General features: G+C 33.1%; 2 protein-coding genes across 4 annotated transcripts in view; one reads left to right on the top strand and one right to left on the bottom strand.

The window, feature by feature from the left end:
• Window positions 1-21,016, bottom strand: part of VPS13A (vacuolar protein sorting 13 homolog A) — a 342,631-nt gene that overhangs the window by 52,654 nt on the left and 268,961 nt on the right. For all 3 annotated transcript variants that reach the window (XR_013170504.1, XM_077148468.1, XM_077148469.1), the window contains exons 52-54: window positions 20,717-20,850; window positions 13,306-13,435; window positions 1,924-2,156 (exon numbers count right to left, since the gene is read on the bottom strand). Coding sequence is in view for 2 of the 3 variants with exons in the window: in XM_077148468.1 (XP_077004583.1) it covers window positions 1,924-2,156; window positions 13,306-13,435; window positions 20,717-20,850 (497 nt within the window). In the remaining variant the exon portion in view is untranslated. The remainder of the gene's footprint in view (window positions 1-1,923; window positions 2,157-13,305; window positions 13,436-20,716; window positions 20,851-21,016) is intronic.
• Window positions 14,988-15,667, top strand: LOC143673666 (ras-related protein Rab-9A-like). The gene has a single exon (XM_077148477.1). It carries the CDS (start codon window positions 15,011-15,013, stop codon window positions 15,614-15,616), a length of 606 nt encoding a protein of 201 aa, XP_077004592.1. The 5' UTR covers window positions 14,988-15,010; the 3' UTR covers window positions 15,617-15,667.

The raw sequence follows: 21,016 nt of genomic DNA, 5'->3' as shown, positions 1-21,016 counted from the left end.
TATGTCAAATGTTATGAAGTCAAGAAATATGAGAACTGAGAACTGTACACCATATCTGGCAATAGAAGTAAACGGTGATTTTGACAAGACCAGTTACATGGTGCACTGGGAACAAAAGCCTTTTAGGGGTGGTTTAAGAGAAAATGGATGAAAATGAATTACGAGATTGTGAATTTATTAAAACTCTTTTGTAATAAACAGGAGTTTGGAGGAGTTTAGGTATAAATGTAAGCAAAAAGAATAGGCAATAGTTAGGAGAAGTAGGCTCAAAAGAATTTTATTTTTAAAGTTAAGAGACATAACACTGATGGGGACGATCCAATAGAGAGCCAAAAATTACAGACATAGGAGAGAGAGAAGAGAATTACTGGATCAATGATCCAAGTAGGCAAGAAGGAATGGAATGTGGTTCAAAAAGTAGAAAAATAAGATACACCTACGGTAATTACAGGAAAGTATGTGGGTATGGGATATAGGTGCAAATGCTGGTAGGCAGGAAGCTATGGTAATTGGGAGGTGGGTCTTTGGAAGTTCTCTTTTGATGGTTTCAATTTTCTCAGTGAAGTGGGAAGCAAGGTAATGAGTTGAGAGAGAGAATGAAAGAGGAGCTACTGTGGGTTTAAGGAGAGAGAAAAGTGTGAAATAGTAACGAGAGAGAGACAGAGAGAGAGAGAGAGAAGGAAGGAATGGAACAAACGTAATCGTGCCGATCTTAAACTGTTGAAAGACCTAAATATAGAATAAAAATCTTATCTATTCTGAAATAATTTCATTCTGTTTTCTATTTTATTTAAGTTTATTCCTTCTAAAATTTCATATTTACTTAATAATGAAAAGGTAGGAACCATGTCTTATTCAACTTTGCATTTATGTCATTTAGTATAGAAGAAAGACACATGAGGTGTAATTACCTTAAATTGACCTTTTTGTTTAAACAATGAAAACCCACCTATTTTAGGAAGAATAAAATTTCCAATAAAACAGTTAAAAATTTTTTTTTTAATGGCATTGATTCCATTCAATGAGATAAGGAACATTTATAGTCAGATGAATTTACATAGAAAACTAAATTTAAATCTGTATGTTCTGGGTGGGCCATGGTGGCTCAGCAGGCAAAGTTCTTGTCTGTCATGCCAGAGACCCGGGTTCGGTTCCTGGTGCTTGTCCAAAAGGAAAAAAAAAAAAAATTACTTTCTAAATCTGTATGTTCCTTTAATATATGTTTTAGCATTTATTTCAAATAAAGGATTACAATTACATTATCACAGTTATAAACTAGAAGAAATGTTCTCAAAGTAGGCACTAATGTATAGAAACTAAGTTTAATTCAAATGTTTATAAATAAGGATAAGAACATAAAGAAGAGGAAAGAATTACAGTGATTTCTTATATGGGTAATGATAAACATATTACTTACTGCCTTATTAGGATCTTTTTTGGTACATGGTCCAGGAATCGAACCTGGGTCTCCCGCATGGAAAGCGGGCATTCTAACAATTACCCGTGCATCCTTTGCCTTATTACATTTTAAAGTGCCAAAGTCAAGCTAGAATATGATGGCCTTTAGTTTTAATCTCCAACAACTATTTATGGAGTATCTACATTGTAGGGTACTACACTGTGATAGAAAAATACAACTTTTATGACCTGCTAAATTTAAAAAGTACTACTTTTGATAAACTGAATAAACCTAATTTTTAATTGAGAGTATTAATAACTTAATGAGGAATTTATAAACTTGTTGCCACATATTCATCCTAAAAGGCAAAAAAAAAAAAAAAAAAACTGAGGACCTTCATACCAATGGATAGTCAAAAAAGAAATTTTAAACTAAATTATTTTAGATTTTATAACCATCATTTTAACAATAATCATCATTTCTTAAAGAACTGATCATTTAAATTTATTCGAATTGTATCTAACCTTGTAATGCCAATATAGGCTACTTCTTGCTTTGTATAATTGTTGACAAGAGAAATTCCAACATCTTGTAATGCCACCACAATTTCTTGCTCTGCTAACTCGGCTTTCTCACTTTCATATGTCACTTTAAATACCCTTGGATCCTCAGTGAATAATATAATGCGTTGCAAGCCTTCAAAGAATGAAACTAAATAAATGGTCTTTTTCCCCAAATTTATAGGTGTCATCATATCCTAAAACAAAACAACCAAAAAATAAAACTTAGTAGTGTTTGGTTCTAACCAACATGAAATCTAGATTGCACACTTACAAAATGAGAATAATAGTGGCACCTATCTTGTAGGGTTGAGATGGCACTTAAATGAATATATAATTAATATGATGAATAATTTTACATCACAGTAATCATTTAATGTTACCTACTGCCATTATTATTATGAAGTTATTAATCAGAAAAACAGAACAAAGGTTAAATTTCTTTTATTTTAGCATTTTAGTAAAATCTAATTCGTCTTCTTTTGGAGGCTAATCATTAATACAAAGTATTCTTTCTTCTGCTTAACTCTAAGACTGCAGTAATATAATGTGTTAAAAGTTGTTTCACTCTGAAATTCTTATTTCCTTTCAGAATTCAATCAGAGACAGAATAAAAAATATCTAATACCTCAGTTGCATGCTCTATAAATCACAAATATTCACTATGTGATCAATTCTGGACTAAGCCCTTTTAGAAGTACTATGCTGATATAAGGATCTTGAAGTTCAATGACAAGATAAATATAGTAAATTCTAATATTAACAGTCAGCCATGAATTTCTAATTAAATGAATATTCTAAACAATTGGAAATTATATAACAGTACAGGTTCATGTTAAAATTCAGAGATGAAAAATTAGAACTGTTAGTATAAAATCAGTATCTAACAACAGCCACATTACTTAAAATACATTGGAATTAATTTATTATTTCCAAATAATTTGGAAATCTTTCCGTCTTATGGTGGAATTCAGGTAATTTATAAACATCAATTATTACAAAATGCAAAAGTACTAATCAACAGAATAAGTATGAATATTTTTACATTAAAACACACCCTTGTTTCTATGCTGCGTGAGAATCTATCTCAATAAAATTGCATTAAAATTTTTAAAAACCCATTTTTTTTTCCTGACTAAACCCAATCAAAAATTTTAAAAGAGCAATCAGAGCCGACCCTCTTAAACACGTAAAAAAGAAATCCACTTCCACCAGGTTCCTTAATAGCAACACTAGAAAAAAAAGAAAAATATCATCAATAAGCTAAAAGCAAATGTAAACTCAAAATTTCTCACTCAATAAAAATATCTTTCACTGAAAAAAGGCATGCAAAATAAAGATACCTAGTGAAAAAGAAAAACTACCAAAGTTTACCTCACTCAAGGAAATCCTACAGGAAGAATTAATAGTGACTAAAAGAAAGTGAGCCAAAATGGCAATCGCAGCACAAAAATGAAATGTCATACAAGTAAAATAGCAGCTACTGGGAAAAACGTTTTATGAATTTCAATATTCAGTATTGATAAAAACCATTTGGCAAAAACCTGGTGGAAGTGGATTTTTTATGTGTTTAAGAGGGTTGGCTCTGATTGATCTTTTAAAAGAGCCAGAGGAAAGATCTTTACCCTCTTAACAAAATCTCAAAACAAAACAAAAAAAACCTACAGAAACGATCATACTTATACTTGTGATGAATATCAAAGACATTTATTTAAGATCAGAACTAACACAAAGGTATCTGTAATTACCACTTTTAATCAACAGTATATAAAGATCCTACCCAGACAGTAATGCAAGAAGATATTAAAGACAAAAAGATTGGAAAGGAGAAAACAAAAATATGATTATTTGTAAATGTTGATTGTCCACACAGAAAATTAGAAAAGAAATAATTAAAATTAATAAAAGAGTTCAGCGAGTATTCTGGATACAAAATCAAAATACAAAATGCCAGTGCATTCCTACTCACTAAAGAACAAGTTTAATTTTAAAAGACACCATGAGTTTTCACTTTTTCAAGACCAAATAGATGGTCTTAGACCAACTGTCTTGCTAAAAACAAAAGCAGGACAAAATATAAAAAGGATGATATATGTTTGAAAAGACAGAAAAGATAACAAGGCAGTGAAAATCAATGGGGCCAATTATCTGGGAAAGTAGGAAAGCCAATAAAAGTGAGCTTGGCATTTGGGACTACTTTCTCCAAAAGTCAAATGCCAATTTTTAAAGTAGAAGCAAAGTCTGAGAGGCAATGAAACGCTGCAGATACTGGGTAGTCTCAGGTGAATGAAAGGATTAATAGTGGAGTGCAGGACATGCCAAAGACAAGGGGTTAAAACTTTAGGCTTCACCGTTGTAATGATTACTTCTAAATTCTGAGATGCTGAACTTCCTGCATATAACCTGGTCATCCCCTAGAACTTGAGGTATCTGATGTGTGACACCTGAGACTCACAGCTTGAGTTCTGCAGCTATCAAAGTTAGCAACACCACTCACATACAGCACTGTTTAAAAAGCTGTATGTTTAAAGAGAGATAACTTTGATTAGAGATATGAATGAACCCGATCTAATCAGGACTAAGCTAAATCAGACTAAAGGGTAAAGGATCATACTGATTGGTTTTAAATCTTCACCTACTGTGTGAGACCAAAGGAACAGATGTTTATTTGGTGCAAAATTTATATTTTCTGTAGCACACTACCTCATTTATCTTGCATGGTCAGTTTATTCAAACACCATAATTACAAGGAACCTAGAACAGGGAGTGCGATTTTGGGGGTTTGTACAGATTAATGTGATGCCCTGACACATCCCAGAGTCATCTTGGCAGAAAATAAGTATTTGCAAAGTTTCCTTTAGGGACAGGGGTAATAAACAGTAAACATCCCCATTTGGGGAATTCCTGATATTCTCACAAGCACTGGGGACTACCAATTTAGTAGGCCAAGCTCTCAATCTTGGGGTTTCTCTTCATGAAACTTATTCCTTCAGAGGAGAAGTTACATCTACTTATAACTATGCCTAAGAGTCACTTCCCTGAGACCCTCTTTTGTTGCTCAGATGTGGCCTCTCTTTCTAAAGCAGCTCTGCTGGTTGAACATGACTCCTGACAATGTGAGACATGACTCCAGGGGATGAGCCTGGACCCGGCATAATGGGATTGAGAAAGGCTTCTTGACCAAAAGGAAGAATAGAAATGAAACCAAATAAAGTTTCAGTGGCTGAGAGGTTTCAAATAGAGTTGAGAGGTCATTCTGGAGGTTATTTTTATGCATTATATAGGTAACCTTTCTCTGTTTTTAGTGTATTAGAATAGCTAGAAGAAAATACCTGAAAACTGTTCACTCTAATTCAATAGCCTTGATTCTTGAAGATGACTGAATAACTACAGAGCTTTCAAGGTGTGGCCATGTGATTGTGAAAACCCTGTGACTGATACTCCCTTTACCAAGTGTATAGAGAGATGAATAAGAAGATAAAGATAAAACATAAATGAATGATGGGGGAGGCTATGGAGTACGATATGTTTTGGGTGTTCTTTTTTATTCTTTTTTTTTCTGAGTAATGAAAATGTTCAAAAAGTGATTGTGGTGATGAATGCACAACTATATGTTGATATTGTGAGCCCCTGACTGTATACTTTGGATAGTTATATGGTATGTAAATAAATATATCTCCATAACATTGCATTAAAAAAAAAAACCCACCCTAGGCTTCTAGTAGAGTCCCCAAAGGGCTTTACCCAAGTTGCAAGGATGAACTGGAAGTAGATCAGTCCTCATAAAGACAGAAAGCCAGTTTCAAATCATCCCAAATGGCACTTGGATTAAGGCAATTTGCTTCTAGACTAGCTGCCTATCAAAGGCAAAAGAGTATCTTCGCAAGAGAAAACTTGGAATTATCTTAGAAATTTTCTTACACAATATCCAGTACATAAAACATAAGTGAGCAAATCTTAGTGAAAACAAAGGGGAGAAAGAGAAATACATAAATCTAATTTTAAGAGATTTAGATATAATAATTCTCAAATAGTCTTTAAAATAACTGATATATATATTCCAGGAAGGAAGTAACAAGATAGAGACTTTTGGAACAGAAATTTCCATAATAGAAACTCTAGAATTAAAATTTCAATGAGAGATATCAAGAACTCAAAGGATAAGTTTAATAGCAGACCAGAAAAGAAGGGTACTGGTCTGGAGAGAAGAAAATATCTGTACTGGAGCATGGAAAAAAAAAGATGAAATAATATAGAAAACCTTTTTGCCATGTCCCATATGACTTTTATGAGGTTTTCAGTATTGTAATTGTGCAATTTTAAGGTAGGAGAACAAATAAAACAGATACAAACATTATTTAAAGAAATAAAAGCTGAAAATTCTCTAAGCCAAACAAAAGACTTCAAATCACTATTTCAGGAAGCATAGTAAAGCAAGAAAATAAATACAGAGAAAATCATACTTAGGAATACCATAGTAAAACTGCTGAAACCCAATGAAAAAGAGAAAAACATGAAAGTAGCTGGGAAGGAGAGAGGGGTATGCCAACTCCGAAACTGGACATCCAGCTAAATTTACCCCAACAAAGAAAGGTCAAAATAAAGATGTTTTCAAACAAAGCTCATATACAATCTGTTAGCTACAGACTTACACTAGAAAAATACTAACAAAAAGAAAAAAAGTCTAGATGAAGCATGGAAATGTAGGAAGGAATGAAAAGCAGCCAAAAGGAAAAATGTAGGTATATCTAGATGAAATTGCAGAAAACACAAATAATAACTTATGGGGCTTACCATACATTTAGAACTAAAAGACACAATACTATAAAATTAAAAGGGAGTAAATAGAGTCAAAGTATTCTAAAGTCTTTGCTTTGCTAGAGAAGTGGTAAAAGTACTTAATGTATAGAGGATTTTTAATAAGTCAAGAATACATGTTGTAATGCGGTAAAAAGAACATGTTTTTAGGGGGTCCAGAGGGTAGAGTGTGGTGATTTGATGCAGAAAGTATGCTAGAAAAGTATGCTATTGAAGTTAATCCATTCCTACAGGATTAGGTGGACCCATTAGGAGTAGGATCTTTTGGTGAGTAGGATCTTAAGTTAAGATGTGACCCACCTCATTCGGGGGTGAGGGGTGGGGCGGTCATTATCCTCTTACTGGAGTCCTTTATAAAAGGATGAAATTCAGACAAAGACAGAAAACCAAGGAAGCAAGAAGCTGAAAGCAAGAAAACTTGGAAGAGGGACCAGCAGACACCACCATGTGCCTTGCTATGTGACAGTGGAGTTCAGGATCACTGGGAAGGCAGTCTTCTGGAAGAAAGCATCATCTTCATGATGCCTTGATTTGGACATTTTCACATCTTCAAAATTGTATGCTTGTTAGCTAATAAGTTTCCATGCTAAAAGCCAGCCCATTTTATGGTGTCTGCTTCTGGCAGCAAATCAAACTAAAACAGCACTTAAATAAGTAAGACTTGGATTTCCTTACCCCAAAGCTATCATTTGAGGTGATCAAAGAGAATACCTTCTAAACTGCTACGTGGACTATGTAAGGACTCCCATGCGAAAAGGAATGACTGAAACTCCCTGCTAGAAGGCTGTGTTTCCTGGTCTCTATCCTTCTGAGTAAGCAGGGGCAAACTGCAGCCTATGATAGTTTTTCAGAGTCTGAATTTTAACTGAACCTATGAAAATATTGTGGTGCGACTGTCACATAAGGACCAATCTACCAGGAAGATATAATAATTCTAAATATGCATCCACCTAATCATACACCTTCAAAACTATAAAAGCAAAACTTAGAATAAAAAGGAGAAATGTATAAATTCACAATTATATTGTAAGTTTAAAAACAACTCTCACAGTAACTAATAAAAAATAAGCAAGAAAATCAATGAAAGGGCAGATTTAAACAACACAATTAAACTTGAACACAATGATATATGGAACACTCTAATCAAATGCCAACTATATACTGTTTTTAAATACACAGGAAACATTTCTGAAAACTCAGCACATCTGGTTCACAAAGCAAATGTTAATAAATCCCACAATTAATTCAGAAAATGTTCTCAGATCACAGTGGAATTCACAAAAAACCTAGAAACTGTCCATTTCTAAAAAAGTGAGCAAAAACTTTCTAAGTAGCACATAAGCCAAAAAACAATGGAAATTAAAAACTATTTTGAACTAAAGGATAATAAATATATGACATCAAAATTTGGGGGATACAACCAGAGCTATTTTTGGAGGGAAATTTAAATGACTTGAAATAAGAAATGAACAAAGGCCGAGAAACACTGATGTAAGTCTCAAAATTTTAGAACAAAATTACCAAATTAAAGCAAAGAAATATAAAAGAATATAATATAATTGGGACAGAAATTGATGAAACTGAAAACAACTGTTACAAAAAAAAATCAGAAAGCAAAATAATGGTACTGTACACACCAGGAAAGCCATGTTCTTTAATCCTCATTCAACATTGTTGGGTGGGATCTTTTTTAGTAAGTTAACTGGTTCCATGGAGACATGACCCATCCAATTGTAGGGGGGACCTGTTATTCGGTGGTTTCCATGGAGATGTATCTCCATGCATTCAAGGTGGGTCACTGGAGCTCTTTAAGAGGAAACCATTTTGGAAAGACCAGACAAAGCTGGCACAGATCTTTGAAGATGAAAAAAGAAAATGGCCCTGGGGAAGCTGTTTGAAACACGAAGTCTAAGACCCCAGCAGATGCCAGCCATATGCCTTTCCAGCTGACAGAGGAGGTCTTGATCCATCAGCCTTTCTTGAATCAAGGTATCTTTCCCTGGTGCCTTAGTTTGAACATTTTTAAAGCCTTAGAACTTTAAACTTACAACTTAATAAATTCCCTTTTTAAAAGCTATTCCATTTCTGGTAAACTGCATTCTGGCAGCTTTAAACAAATGAAAACAGATCCTTAGCAAAACCGATCAAGAAGAAAGGAAAGAAGAAAAAATGACCAATTCCTGGAATGTAAAAGCCATCACTACAAATATTAAAAAGATAAAAAAATGGATATTATGACCACACTTATGATAAAATATATTAGAAAATTTTTTCAGACAAAATGAACACATTCTTAGAAAAACACTGAAATGACATATGCAGAAACAGAAAATGTAAATAGTACTGTGTAATAGAATATATAATTAAAAACCTTCCTACAAAGGTAACGTTAGGCTACAGTGGCTTGGATTCAATGGTGAATGCTACCAAAGACTCGAGGAAGAAAACATACCAGTCCTATATACACTCTTCCAGGATAAAGGAAAATAGTAACTACTTGCCAAGTTATTTTATAAGGTTACTTATATCAACACCTGGTAAGGACATTACAAGAGAAGAAATTTACAGTACAATTTCTCTTATGAATATACTAGCAAAAGTCTTAAACAAAATAGTAGAAACCAATTCCGGAAATATAAGGTTGGTTTAAAATGTAAAAATCAATCATATAATTCATCTCCCTAATACAATGAAGTCCAAACATCATATAATCATTTCAAGAAAGGCAAAAAAAAAAAAAAAAGTTAAAATTCAACTCCCATTTTTTATTTACATACAGACATGCACACATATTTAACAAACTAGGAGGAGAAGGAGTAGAAAATGCCTTAATTTGATACAGAGTATTTCTTTAAAAAAAAGAAAGAAATTGCAGCAAGCACATACTCGACGAAATATTTAGTTTCCCCTCTTACATTGGAATCTTACAAGATTCATATCACTAACTCTACTGAACACTATTCTGAAGATATTAGCCAGCAAAATAACATCTGAAAAAAATTAAACTTTCAGAGAAAAAAACAGAAGTGTCATTATTTACAGAGTACATGGTTATATAAATTTAAAACTTTAAAACCTATGGCTTAATTATTATAAATAATTAGTGAATTTAGGAGGATTGTATAATGCATGGCAAGCACACAAAAATAACCCTATTCCTATATACTATCAATAAACTATTAGAAAACTAAAGAAAACCACCATTAAAACATTTTTTAAAAATTTATAAATCTAACAAATTCAACCTCTTCACAGAAAACCCAAAAACATCAAAGACGACCTAAATAAAATGGGTGGATATATTTATAGAGTGCAATAATTAATATTTTCAAAATGTCAACACCCCTCAAATTTATCTACAGATAAACCCCAATCAAAATCTCAGCAGAAATATTTTTAGAAATTCTCAAACTGATATCAAAATCTTTATGGAAATGCTAACAGCCAAAAAGTGTTAGTAAATAATCTTGAAGAAAAACAGCACATAAGAATTTACACTACCAGATAACAAGTTTATGGTACTACAATAATTAGGAGACTGTAGTACTAATCCAGAAGGAGGCAACTAGACCAAAGAAACAAAATGGAGAGTCCAGAAAAAGACTCACATATAAATGGACATTTGGTTCAAGAAAAAGGTGGTACTTGGTAAACTGGACAGTCATTTCAGAAAAATAAAACTTCAGCAGTACTTAACACCAAACCAAAATTCAACTTCCAGATGGAAGAAGACAGGACCAAGAATAATCAAGGCACTCCTAAATAATAATAATATTGGAGAACGTATTTTAGCAGAGGTCAAATATCATCATATTAACTAACCCAGTGTGATATTACTACAAGGATAGACAAATAAACAACTGAAACTGCCAGAAAATGTAAGAATGGATCCACACATATAAGACCGAAGTAATATTTCAGATTAATGAAGAAAAAATGGAATTTTTAGTAAGTGCTAATGGGACAATTGCTCATATGTGTGGAAGAATTAAAACATCCCTATCTCCCACCATACAGAAAAATAAATTCCAGTTAATGTCTTACATGTGAAAGATAAAACTATAAACCTTTAGAAGGCAATATGGAACATATGCTTATAACCTTGGTATTCAGAATTATTTCATAAACACAATACTGAAATCTTTAAACAGAGAGGGAAAAAACCTCTAAACATAAAGAACATTTTAATAAATTTGACATAGAAAAAATAAGAAGCTCAAAGAAAAGAAAAGGAACCTCTGTTCTATAAAGGACATCACAATCAAAATGAGAATATGAACAAACAGGAGAAAATCATTGCAAAACACATAAATACAAACCAACAGTATAAAAAGATGTTTCATATCTATGAATGGACAAAAATAAAAAATCTAATCATACAACTGTTGATAAAGACATACAGCAACTAGATCAATAAAATCTGCTGATGCATGTAAAACTATATGAAATTAGGGAAAATAATTTAAAATTATCTAGTAAAGTTGAAGGAGCCCATACCGTGTGATTCAGCAAATCTACCTCTAAATACTTGTAGAACCAACAGCTCATGAAACAGCATTTATAGATCAAAGAAACAGAACCATCCTAAATATTTTTCAACAGTAGAATGGAAAAACTGAATATTATTTATAAATGAATAAAAGCTACATGCAATAATATGAATGAAAATAAGAAAATAATATGATGTGAAAAAAGAAAATTGTATAATACTAAATAGCATATAATATTTTTTATATAAAGTTTAGAAATTTATTGTTTAGATAAAACAACATATGTGGTAAAACTATTAAGAATAGAAAGGGCACAATAACCACAAATTCTGGTTGCTCCAATGATGTGGGAAATGGATAGGCCTCGGTAAGAAGACAAAGGGAACTTCAATAAGCAAAGGTAATATTCTTTATTCTTATACTGGGTATTGAGTTCATGAATGTTGAATAAGTCATTTATTCTTTGCAGTTTCATAGGTGGTTAAAAAAAGTTCACTTCTCTCAATTACAGAAGTAATAAACATTCTTATTATATTGTTCTGCAATATTTAAAAAGTACAAAGAAATCTCATGACCTAACTATAGCCACTAATAACAGCTTTATTGCTTCACTAGTCTTACCTGCGATCTTTCTCATATGAAAATAAATGAAATGCAACAGTGAAGCTTCTTACATGTTCAAACACGTCTCTTAAACATAGTTAGATTCATTTTATTATGAGATCTGAGTTAATCACTATTTTACACAATAAGGTATGATTTGCTATGTGCTTGGAGAGTACTGTAATTTTATGTCAATGAAGTGACTTTATTTTTCTGTTTTGTAGGTCATCTCATCTGTTCATCACTGTCTTTGACACAAATGTTGATAGAAACAAATGTAAGGCACTTTGGATTTTTAAAATAACCAATAAATGCAAATTGTAATAATACATTTCAAAAGTCTACCTTTATGAGCTCACTTGTTAAAGGAAATTTTGAGGGAACCAGTCTACTGAGAGGCAGGAAACAATAAGAGGTACGACAAATGACACTGGAATAGGGTTAACATTACATCAAATAGTGAAAGCCAAAAATAAGTCATTTAAAATGTTACTGGAAAATGTTTACATGCAACTTTATCATCATAAAAAATAAATGAAATACAGAATGGCTTGGCAAACAAAAATAAATTCTGAATGGTTAACCCAGAGGATCCCTAAATGTTCCATAAAGAAGCAAAATCTGATGATTGAGAAGCTAATAAAAGATGATTGAGAAGCTAATAAAAGAAGCTAATGGTGCCAGGTACCATAACAGTAATAGAACTTGCTGTTTTCTGGGATTTTTGGTTTTTTTACTTTTTTTTTTTTTAATGGAGTGTGCTGGATGTCTCTATAATTTTGTTCAGATGACTGCAGAACCTGGAAAAGCTGTTGCTGCTATTGATGCATAACATATTGCTATTGGTCTTTTCATATAAATATATATATATACATATATATATATAATTTGAATTTTTGGAAACTTTAGCTGTGCTGTCAACTTTGGAAAAAGTATCCCAATTGTACCGTGTTGAGTTGGCATTGTACAGAAATTAACAGCCATATTGGTCTAGAAATGTTAAACTTAATTTTTTTCCATTTGTACAGGGGTAACGCACCGTACTAAATATGTAAGGTCTTATCTACATGGGTTTGATTACAGAAACTAATAAAGTATTCTCTAAATAATGAAAAAAAAAAAAAAAAAAGAAGCAAAATCTACCTAAGATGGCAGTCAAATGAAGAAACAGCATCTGCTTATGAGGTGAATACTGAAAGCACTTTTCTAAGCACTGCTTTATCCTTTACAAAAAAGCAGAAGCAAATATGATTGCAGACATAAGACTCCTCACCATTTTTAACATTGTTGGTTATATTAAAGTTTGAATGCGGCTTTTAAAATCTCAGGCAGATTTTTAGAACCATATGTTCAAAATAACCCTTAATATAAGCAAAGTGTACCTTAAAAAAAATAAGGCTACTGATGATACAGTAACAATCAACTTGATACTTACATCCTTTTGTGTTACTTCACCATGGCTTTTTCCACATTTCCACTTCAGCTTTCTAGAGCCCACTGGATCAGCCCATGTATAAAATACTGCCTTTCCAGGAGGAAGGGAGTCTTCTATTTCACTGAGAGAACTGACATAAGTAGGAAAAAAGTGCATTAAATTAAATGCAAGTATTTAAATACATAAAAATTAGAAAATAACATTTCATTAGTTCTTATCTGTAAAAATTTGTAATGTTTCTGATTATGACTAGACTGCAAATTTTCCCTAATATAATGTGAAGAGTCTGCTAAGAAAATAAAGAAAATCTGTCAAGGAAGATATTTATCCTACTTAGGAAATAATGGTCTTTTATTCTTTGAAACTATTCTGTCAAATTTATTTGAATACAAATTAATTATGGGAGAAAATTTTTCCTTATTTTATTTTTTCTATACAAAATCTAAAAGAATTTAATTGATAACCCTTTCCTAAGTATTGGCTTTACTGGGCCAAAAACAATAAAGCTCAATTATTTAAAAACATCATGAGATGAGATATGAATTTAACAAATTCAATCAGCTACCAAAAACATTCCCAGAAAGAAAAAAAATGGTTAAGAGAAGTTAAAAACCAAGGAATAAATAAAACATTGCTTTCATGAGTTGAACAAGGAACTAAACTTACAAATTAAGAGCTCAGGGTACCAGGCAAAATAAATGAAAAGAGAATTCCATCCTAGAAAAAACTTTGTAAAATGTTTAAATTTTAAGAAAACAGAACTGCCCTCCTCCGTAAGTATCTAGGAAAATCATAATTACCCAGAATAGAATAAAAATGAGGCTGTTATCAGACTTTTCTATGATACTAACCACCGGAAAATAAGGGAGAAATATCTATACAATTTTGAGGAAAAGGTTATAACTTAAAACTTATGAGGTCATTAATTTGCAAGAGTAAGAAATTTTCGAACAAGCAATTGCACAGCATATTAATCACAAATCCTTACTAAAAATATTAACTGAAGACTTCTTCCAACCAATCCAGATAAGAATTCAAACAACATTTTAAGAACTGCGATGCAGAGCTATTAAAGGACCAGTGATAAGAAACTAAACCAGTTAAATAAAATCAATTTTTTAATGTTATAAATTAATGCAAACGCTTAAAAAGTCTTGAATAAAATAGTACATACTTTTAAAAACCAATTATTTTAAATTAATCTGGATCAAAAATTCTAAATTATATGCACAAAAAACTAATCTTTTTGAAGGAATGGTTGTGGAAAATGTAAAAGCGTTCTAATTTTTTCATAGAGCTTTACATTGGAAATTGATTAGAAATTATTTAAAATCTTCAAGAACCTAAAAGTATTTCCAACAGAAACAGCATGTGTATGTTCCAAATACTCATTAGAAGAAGATAATCTAAAATAAAATATATGGTAAGGAATCATAAACTAGTATTAAAACAATTACAAATGGGTTGAAGATCGCTGTAAAAAAATAAACAGATTCTGGGTCGCCATGTTGTTCTCGGGGCGCTGGATGGGATCTGCTGGAGCCCGAGTCCGGCAGCAGAATCGTCACCTCCCGCCCGTCCCGTCCTGTCCCGTCCCGGATCCTCTCTCCTTCCCCAGCGCCCCCGGACGGACCGGCCGGGAGCGCTCGGGGTGTAGTCCCTGCGGCCTCGAGGGTTTTTGGAATCAAAGGTCTTGTGATACACAATGGCAGGAAAATCTTCGCTTTTTAAAGTAATTCTCCTTGGAGATGGTGGAGTTGGGAAGAGTTCTCTTATGAACAGATATGTAACTAATAAATTTGATACCCAGCTGTTCCATACAATAGGTGTGGAATTTTTAAATAAAGATTTGGAGGTGGATGGACATTTTGTTACCATGCAGATTTGGGACACAGCCGGTCAAGAGCGATTCAGAAGCCTGAGGACGCCTTTTTACAGAGGTTCTGACTGTTGCCTGCTTACTTTTAGTGTTGATGATTCTCAAAGCTTCCAGAACTTGAGTAACTGGAAGAAAGAATTCATCTATTATGCAGATGTGAAAGAGCCTGAAAGCTTTCCTTTTGTGATTTTGGGTAACAAGGTTGACATAAGCGAACGACAAGTATCTGCAGAAGAAGCCCAAGCTTGGTGCAGGGACAACGGCGACTATCCTTACTTTGAAACAAGTGCAAAAGATGCCACTAATGTCGCAGCAGCTTTTGAGGAAGCAGTTCGAAGAATTCTCGCTACTGAGGATAAGTCAGATCACTTGATTCAGACCGACATGGTCAGTCTTCACCGAAAACCCAAGCCTAGCTCATCGTGCTGTTGACTGTTCCGGAGACTGCCAGTGCATTCTAACCAACTCACACATACACACAAATTAAATATAAAGGTGGATAAGAGAATTAGGGTTTGCAGCAATGTGTCTTCTACTAATCAAGTGAAACTAATGTATATTGCTGCTTCCTTAGTGGGTGGGAGAAGGGACACATTCACTCTGGGAGGAATCTATTTACCTGAATAATGGAACCTGACACTTATAAATTGTAAAATTGTCTAATAAAGTTTCGTTAATTTAAATATGTAAGATACAGAGCTAATAAGTGAGGTGACCAAGACTTTAATTATAATTAAAACAACAAACTTGAACATTCTAGAAGTTGGGTGGTTTTTTCCCAGGAAAATGGGAGCTACTTTTTATATGTATATATTTTTATGTAATTAGCATTCCATTCTTGGTTCAGGGAAAAAGTTTCCTAAAGCAATAATGTTAGATATTAAAGATTAAAATCTAATGCATTGCAAAAAAAAAAAAAACAGATTCTAATATAAAATTGGAAACAACCAAAATTCTGAACATTGGAGGAATGTTTAATTATTATATATCTAAATAACGGAATATTATTCATTCATTAAAAATTGCATTTTGAAACAAATTTACATATTCAGCTGTTAAAAATTAGAGATTCACAACTATATACATAAATGGCAGTAATAGTTAAGACTGTAAAGAAATGCATCAAAAATCAACAGTATTGGGATTACAGGGATTATAGCTCTTTTTTAACAATTTTTCTATAGATTCTCTTCCCCCTCACCCCCCACCCCCGCATGGGCAAGCACCGGGAATTGAACCCGGGTCTCTGGCATGGCAGGCAAGAACTCTACCTACTGAGCCACCGTGGACCACTCTCTACAGGATTTTTAAAAATAGCTGACAGCTATTATTTTTATATGCAGGAAATCATTATCATCTATACAAAAAGTGTCAAAAATGCAAAGAAAAGGAAGGTAAACAAAAGCCCCAAATTGCTTATTCTTCTATGAAAAAAATCAAACAATATTCTGATTATCAGATAAATCTAGCTTAAAAATATTTAGAAATGCTTTTACTGTCTATAACTTTTTTTTGATTTTTAACTTTTTTTACTATATAACATATATACAAAGCAAAGAAATAAAACAGTAAAAGTTTTCAAAGCTCTCTTCAACAAGTAGTTACAGGACAGATCCCAGAGCTTGTCATGGGCTACCATACAAGCCTCTCAGATTTTTCCTTCTACCTGCTCCAGAATATAGGAACCTAGAGGGCTTAAATATTTATCATCATAATCGACTTTTTTTCCCTCTTTTTTTGCAAAAAAATTATATATTAAAAAGCTATAAGTTTCAAAGCACAGCACCACAATGAATTGTAGAACATATTTCAGAGTTTGACATGGGTTACAATTCCACAATTTTAGGTTTTCACTTCTAGCTGCTCTAAGATACTGGACACTAAAAGAGATATCAATTTAATTATTCAGCTTTCATATTCATTTGTTAAATCCTATCTTCTCTGTATAACTCCACCATCACCTTTGATCTTCCCATCCCTCTCTTTAGGGGTGTATGGGCTATGGTAATTCTAAATTTTTAATATTGGAAGGGCCTGTCACTAATATGCTAGTAAGTAGGGGGATGGAACTATCTGATATTCTGGAGAAGCTGGGCTAGGTTTCAGGACTTATCTGAACCAGGGACCCATCTGTGGATTGTAGGTTTCTGGAAAGTTATTCTAGTACATGGAACCCTTGTGGAATCTTATATACTACCCTAGGTGTTCTTTAGGATTGGCTGGAATGGCCCTGGTTGGGGGCTGGCAGACTACGATAGGTAGCAACGTCTAACTGAAGCTTGTGTAAGAGCAACCTCCAGAGTAGCCTCTAGACTCTATTTGAACTCTCTCTGCCACTGATACTTTTTAAATTACACTTCTTTTCCCCCTTTTGGTCAGGATGGAATTGTTGATCCCATAGTGCCAGGTCTAGATTCATCCCTGGGAGTCATCTCCCATGTCATCAGGGAGACTTTCATCCCTGGATGTCATGTTTCACGTAGCAGGGAGGGCAATGATTTCACTTGCAGAGTTGGGCTTAGAGAGAGTGAGGTCACATCTGAGCAACACAAAAGAGGTCCTCCAGAAGTAACCCTTATGCATGCCTATAGGTAGTCTAAGCTTTTCCACTATCCACATAAACTTCACAAGAGAAAGCCTCATGATTGAGGGCACAGTCTATTGATTTGGGTTTCCTTAAAGTTTGACACGGTACCAGGGGATTCCCTGGTGGTAAGGTTTAATAGTTCCATATTCTTTCTCCTGTCCCTCAGGGTACTTTTCCAATACTTTCTGATTATCTGCTTAATGTACTCTATGATGTATCCAGGTATTACAAAAATCTATAGAGGATTAAAGGATCTCTTATTCTGCTGCCAATAAATTTTAATCTGTTTAATTTACTACATAATATTCTTTATGCAGAAATTTACTGGGCTATTCAAGGTAGCCAATGGAGATTCAAAGAAAAGAAAAACTAAGAAAGCATTCAGAATGTTGACTATGTATGTCTACATATCTTAACCCAACAAGAAAATGACAACATGAAAGTGACAAATAATATAATCTATGGATACAAAGGTGTAATGGAAGACTGATTATGTAGAATGGAGTGGTGAGGAAAAGGAATCACAGGAGAAGTGGAGCTCTTCTAGGAAAAAAAAGTACCTGTAAAAGTAACAATACATGGAAGGACCAGAACATTCAGGAAACAAACACTTCAGTTTGTTTGAATTATAGGGTAAGAGTTAGGTAATAACATGAGAAAAGTTCAGAATGGTAGACAGAAACAGATTTTATTTCAAAGGAAACGAGGAAGTTATTGAAGAACTTGGAACAGGACAGAGACAATTGTATTAGTATTTTAGAAACCTATTTCTGGTGGCAACAAGGCAGATTTATTGGAGGGGTTAAGATTAGAGATAAATAGATCAAATGCTGACTCAGATAAAATAAATGATGAGAGACTGAATTAAAATAAGATGAGGACAAGAGAGATTTGAGATGAAGGGAAGATTTTAAAAGAGAGGAAAATAGAGTGTTTAAATAATTAGATGGTATGATGAAGCAGGAGAAAGCAAAGTTGGCAGACATGGATGACACCACTATTCACTGAGAGAGAAGGGTATGAAGGAAGAAGAAGAGTAGATTTTGTGATGCAAATAATAAGGTCAGCTTTGGACCAATTTTATGCTTCTTTGTCACAATGAGGAGAAAGTAGGGTACGAGGTTTTGGTTTGAGTAAAGATTTGGAGATTACTAGCACCCAGGAGATAACTGAAATGATTCATTGGTATGGATGAGATTATCCAAATATTATACAGAACACAAACAGAATAGGACTAGGAATATCACCATACAATATTTAAGGTATAGATAGAAAAAGGAACTATGAAAAGGAGAGAAAAAGGAGTGGTCAGAATAACAGAACCCACCAATCCAACTGTGTACAATACTCTTTTAAATCAACACTCTTAGGTCTAAACTAAAATTTCATGTCTTGATTTAAAAATTACTTTTTCAAATAACTCCAAATCTAAGCCAAGTATTTATTCTTCCAGACATTTAATTTATGTTTCCATTAAGACTGTAACTATTTTCAGTTTTAAATTTTTAACAAGGAATCACATTGTAAATCCTCCTTATTCCTTACTTTTACATGTATAACAATGCAGTAAATAAGATTTCCAAAGCCTTACTTCTGAACTATACAGTAAAGAAAACTGCAAGATCAAGACCACCAAAAAGACTAACTCCCTCCCTACTTCAGCCTAAAACAGATTTACCAGAGAATAAAGCTATAATGCCCCAAGTCATCAAAGTGGTAAAGAATTAACTTAGCTCTTATGTATCTAGAATATGTAGCAATACTTTTCTCACATACTTCAGTGAGAAGGAGACATCCACTGCATGAAAATACTCTGGTTTCAATATTTGTAGTTTGCTTGTTAAATATATGATAAACTTCAAATATACACAAAATTCAGAGTCTCTTTTGATAAATTCTGATATATTTTACCCATAAGATCAAGGTTTTGCCACACTTTTTTCAGCTCTCCGATTCCACCCCCCCTTTTTGGAATATTTAAAATCAAATTCTATTAAACAATTAATTATGATATGTCCCAGCAATTTCACTCTTAGGTATACACTCAGGAGAATTAAAAAAATGGAAAAAGGTACTCAAACAAATATAGATACACACATATTCCTAAAAGCACTATCCACAATAGGACAATAGGCAAATGAAGAAAAGTCCAAATGTTCATCAATGGATAAATGGATAAACAAATTGTGGTATACAATGGAAAATTATTCAACTATAGAAAGGAATTAAGTACTGATATGTGTTATAATGTGAATGACTATTGAAAACATCACATTAAGTGAAAGAAGCCAGACATAAAAGGTAGTGCATGATTCTATTTCTAAGAAATATACAGAAGAGACAAATCCAGAGACAGAATGCAGACTGGTGGTTGGCAAGAGCTGAAGGACGCTTAATGGGTACAGGATTTTATTTTGAAATGATGGAAATGTTTTGGAAATAGAGAGAGATGGTGGTTGTACAAAATGGTCAAAGTACCAAATGCCACTGAAATGCTCACTTCAAAAATGGTTAATGCTCTATGAATGACCTCAGTAAATTTGAAAGAAAAGTAAATTCTAGGCACCATGTCCTTTTTACTCCCATATACTTCAGTATATGTTTCTTTAAAAATGAGGACATCGTGGGAGTACAAGGGAGTTAAGTGGTAGAATTCTTGCCTGCCATGGGGAAGACCCAGATTCAATTTACTGATCCATGTACTTCTCTTCACCAAAAAAAAAAAGAATTTTTTTTCTACAAATGGTGCTGCAATAACAGGATAGTCACATGGAAAAAGAATGAAATGTGACCCCCACCATATAGCATACCGAAAAAACAGTTTTACATAGCCACACTGTCCTTATCAGTATTTATATTCTTAAGAAATCATCACAAAGTCAGTATCTTTTCAACTGGATTCTACTAAAATCAAGAGTTATGGTACTTGTGATAATTTTTTTTACCTTTGCTTGTATTGAACAAGGTCATTCTTGGTATGATTTATTAACAGAAATGTAGCTGCTCCATCGTGATAATCTGAAAATGTAATAACTGTAGAATGTTCAGCCAAATTAACTTCAGCTATTATACCTCCAAGCTAGAAGAAAGGAAAAGAAAATACTCTAAAGTGTAATCATTTCCACAAGAATATTAAAAAACATTTAATAATCAAACTATTCCTAACAATAATTTATTTGAAAATTTATAAAGCAACTAAGCATTTTGCAATGAATGGCTAGGTCACCTTGAACTTCAATTACTGT

This window comes from Tamandua tetradactyla, chromosome 2 (genome assembly GCF_023851605.1).
Source record: "Tamandua tetradactyla isolate mTamTet1 chromosome 2, mTamTet1.pri, whole genome shotgun sequence".
NCBI classification, from domain to species: domain Eukaryota; kingdom Metazoa; phylum Chordata; class Mammalia; order Pilosa; family Myrmecophagidae; genus Tamandua; species Tamandua tetradactyla.
This window is presented reverse-complemented; position numbering and strand designations above follow the sequence as displayed.